The sequence below is a fragment of the Limulus polyphemus genome, unplaced genomic scaffold (genome assembly GCF_000517525.1).
Source record: "Limulus polyphemus unplaced genomic scaffold, Limulus_polyphemus-2.1.2 Scaffold3822, whole genome shotgun sequence".
Lineage (NCBI taxonomy): Eukaryota > Metazoa > Arthropoda > Merostomata > Xiphosura > Limulidae > Limulus > Limulus polyphemus.
In genome coordinates, this window is record NW_013669432.1 from 49,316 (window position 1) to 53,367 (window position 4,052).

The window sequence follows — 4,052 nt, forward strand, 5'->3', positions numbered from 1 at the left end:
TGCATATAGCTCCTCACCGAACATGCTAGCTTTTTCAGCCGTAGGGGCGTTATAATGTAACGGTGAATTCCACTTTTCGTTAGTAAGGAGTAGTCCAAGAGTTGACGGTAGGTATTGTTGACTAACGACATTTCTTCTAGTCTAGCAGTTGAAAATTTAGTGCATATAGCTCCTCACCGAACATGCTAGCTTTTTCAGCCGTAGGGGCGTTATAATGTAACGGTGAATTCCACTTTTCGTTAGTAAGGAGTAGCCCAAGAGTTGGCGATAGGTGGTGTTGACTAGCTGCCTTCCCTCTAGTCTTACATTGTTAAATTAGGGACTGTTAGCGCAGATAACCCTCGAGTATCTTTGCGCGAAATTTAACAAACAAACAGACTAACTACTACTACTTCGATACTACTTATGCTGCAAATTTTTGTAATTTTTCTTTTTATGAAACTGGATTTTAATGTACGTTTCTAACCCTATCAGACTACATCATTGATGTAAAGATCGTTCCTTTGTACATAAGACCTGTAACAGAAATTATGCTAACATACCTGATAAAATAAAGGCAACACCTCCAGCGAAAGTAAAAATACGTCGTCTTCTGATCACATGACCGCAGAAACAAAACATTTCACCGGTGAGAAGGGTTATGGAACTCATAAAAATGAAAGTAGCCGCCCTCTTCATGGAATCTGAAACGATAACATTTTTCAAGAATTTAAAATCTGATGCCGAAATCCTACATAAATTATTCGAATGTTTAGTGATAATACCAATGATATATAACCATTGATCGGCTATCAAATAAGAAAGTATTGTGGCAACACTCTGCACTTCCATTTTTATAGTGTTATCGTGAGTCTTATTTAACACCACAATTCTTTGTTCTGAAATAATTTAGATTTATTTTTAGAGGCTACCTAGGCTTATTGAAGTGTCACATTGTATATCAGGGTTTTACAAAAAGTTTGGAGGCTATGAGAAATTAACTCAGGTAGAAACTGTGTTTGAGGGTATCGTTAAAAACTTATAACAAAACGTCCAAAGTAAGGTAATTATATGAATCGTGGCAGCTACAATAATTTAGAATAACATATACCGTACTAAATTTGATACTGAATCTGATTGTACCGAATCCTCAGGTAAGTGCTGTTACTGATAACGATATTTTCAGTGATAATCCTACTAATATCTCTCGAGATTTGTCCAGCTTAAGAGATAAGTTAGTCCTAAGTCCCCCAAACTAAATTGATTATATACAAAGCCTTATCGCTTTTTTCTTTTGTTCCTAATATCTTGGAAAGTACAACTGGGATGATTATCTTGCGTCGGGATTCGGTCCAGAAGGTCCGGTCGGGAAGGTCAGATTCAGCGATGACCTCTTCCTCCCAAATATTGTACGCTCGGTGACGATTATTTGCTTCAATTGTTTTGAATTTTGCTGTTATTCTGCAGATATAAAAGTCTTCATCTTGTGACTTAGCCGAATACAATAAAAATCCGCTACAATTATAAAAGATTTCGTGTAGGACTTACAAGTAAGTTTGTTGGTTGTTTGTTGTTGTTTTTAGCAAAGCCACATTAAGATATCTGCAGTGTCTACCGCGTGGAATCGAACTCCGGATTTTAGCATTGTAAGTCCGTGAACTTACCGCTGTTCCACCGAGGGACGTTTAATTAGTTCAAGGAAAACTACAAGTAAAACTAAAGCTAATGAAAAACGTGCTTTTAATGTATTAATTATATTTTTTATATTTCTTTCTAAAACTAAGACTAAATAGAAGTAATCACATGTTTCGAGTTTGTTTTTTTTCCTTCATCTTCATCCGAATTGCTATAATATATTTTCTTCAGCTTCATTCCGCAAGTATGTTGAATAGAAAAATGGATTTTGAAGGGAAATCTATCGACAAAAAAATATACATTTTTTTTTTGGTACAAATTAATCAAATAAAGTCTCACCACATATAAGCAATACTATAAATATCTAATAATTAAGTAGTTAATAAGAGATCGATAATTAACAGGTGGATTGATCGGAAATATAGGTCAAAGCTATTTTGAGACGGGGGTGTTACGTCATTTCCGTCTGCAAATATGAGGTAACAGTTACGTAAATTGTATGTTTGTTTGTTTATTGTTAAGCACAAAGTTCCACAATGGGCCATCTGTGCCGTGCCCACCACAGGTATCGAAACCCGATATTTTTAGTATTATAAGCCTTCCAACTTACCGCTGAGTCATTGGTGGGGGGAGAGAAACAAAAGTACAATTCTACACTATAGACTAGCTGTGTTGTGCTCACCACGGGTATTGAAACCCGGTTGTTAGCGTTATAAACCTACAGATTTACCAATGAGGGGCAAATCGTAGGTAAAGTACAAAAACATTAGTAAGATATATATATATATAAACTGTAGTTGTATTGCGTTAAAGGTTTAGTTTAGGAGAAAATAACTTATCATTATTTGAAAATACATTACATGTTGTTTACTATGAATCAACACCAGAAGTACAAGTAAAGAAAAAACTTTTCAAAAAAAGGAAGTAAATGTCTAATCTCAGTCCTTCGAAAACAATGTAAACAAGATAGTAGGGATGGTATTTGCACCATTTTCGTCTATTGATATTCCACTACACAGTGTGCCTGTGCTATTAATAAGGGATGATGAAAATGCCATCCCTACTATCTTGTTCGTATTGTTTTTGAAGGACTGCTATTAGCCATCCTTACCTTTACTTCGTTTCATGAAAAGTTTTTTCTTTACGTGTTTGCTTGTTGTTTTTTTTAATGCAGTGTTTCAATAGACATAGGAAGGTTGTATTTATAACCAAGTTCTAAATACAATGAGGTTCCAACTGTAACATTTATTGGCTGGCAATTCCTGTACTTAAGCTTTTTAAAGGAACACTAAATTTCTGTAAGAAAGGTAACTTCAAGGGGTAATGATAATTTCGTTTATACTAGAATTATGGCCATTTTTTAAATTGCTACTAATTATCAATAATACTTATAAAAGCGGATATTCTGTTTGAAACTACGTCACCTCAGTGAAATTGCTTAACACAATTGTTTTGGTTGTTGTGTTATCTTGTAATGCAAAAGAAACAGAAGAAAGAATAACTTTTTCCTATGATATTTACAGACATTCCTAGAACTTGTGACTCAATAATTACATATATATCGTTATAAAAGAAAACACTGTATAGTATTGTAAAGTTTTGATGACCTGTTAAGGAGATATTTATAATCCCATTTCGATGAACAATCCGAGCCATCCCTACGTAGGCAGTGCTGCCACCTGCCTGATAATCAATGAAGACAGCCAACTTAATTACTTTCATTACGTTGATCTTCTCCTATGGCAGTCAGAGGTAAAATGTCGAATAGCGAATATAAGCAGAAGAAATACTTTAATAAAAAAGGTCTACAGTTCACCTTAGACAAAAATGACCCTATACTTTACTAGGATTTACATGAATCCTCCAACACACTTATGACAACTGTCCATCCTGAGGAGACACATACTACATGACAACAGTCCATCCTGAAGAAACAGATACTATATAACAACAGTCCATCCTGAGGATACAGATACTATATAACAACTGTCCATCCTGAGGATACAGATACTATATAACAACTGTCCATCCTGAGGAGACACATACTACATGACAACAGTCCATTCTGAGGAGACACATACTACATGACAACAGTCCATCCTGAAGAAACAGATACTATATAACAACAGTCCATCCTGAGGATACAGATATTATATAACAACTGTCCATCCTGAGGAGACACATACTACATGACAACTGTCCATCCTGAGGAGACACATACTACATGACAACAGTCCATACTGAAAAAACAGATACTATATAACAACAGTCCATCCTGAGGATACAGATACTATATAACAACTGTCCATCCTGAGGAGACACATACTACATGACAACAGTCCATTCTGAGGATATAGATACTATATAACAACTGTCCATCCTGAGGAGACACATACTACATGACAACAGTCCATTCTGAGGATATAGATACTATATAA

General features: G+C 35.2%; 1 protein-coding gene across 1 annotated transcript in view; it reads right to left on the reverse strand.

Moving 5' to 3' along the window:
* LOC106470102 (voltage-dependent calcium channel gamma-7 subunit-like) overlaps nucleotides 1-4,052 on the reverse strand; it is a 25,403-nt gene that overhangs the window by 10,153 nt on the left and 11,198 nt on the right. Inside the window, exon 2 of the mRNA XM_013930629.2 lies at nucleotides 543-683. Coding sequence (XP_013786083.2) covers nucleotides 543-683 — 141 coding nt within the window. The remainder of the gene's footprint in view (nucleotides 1-542; nucleotides 684-4,052) is intronic.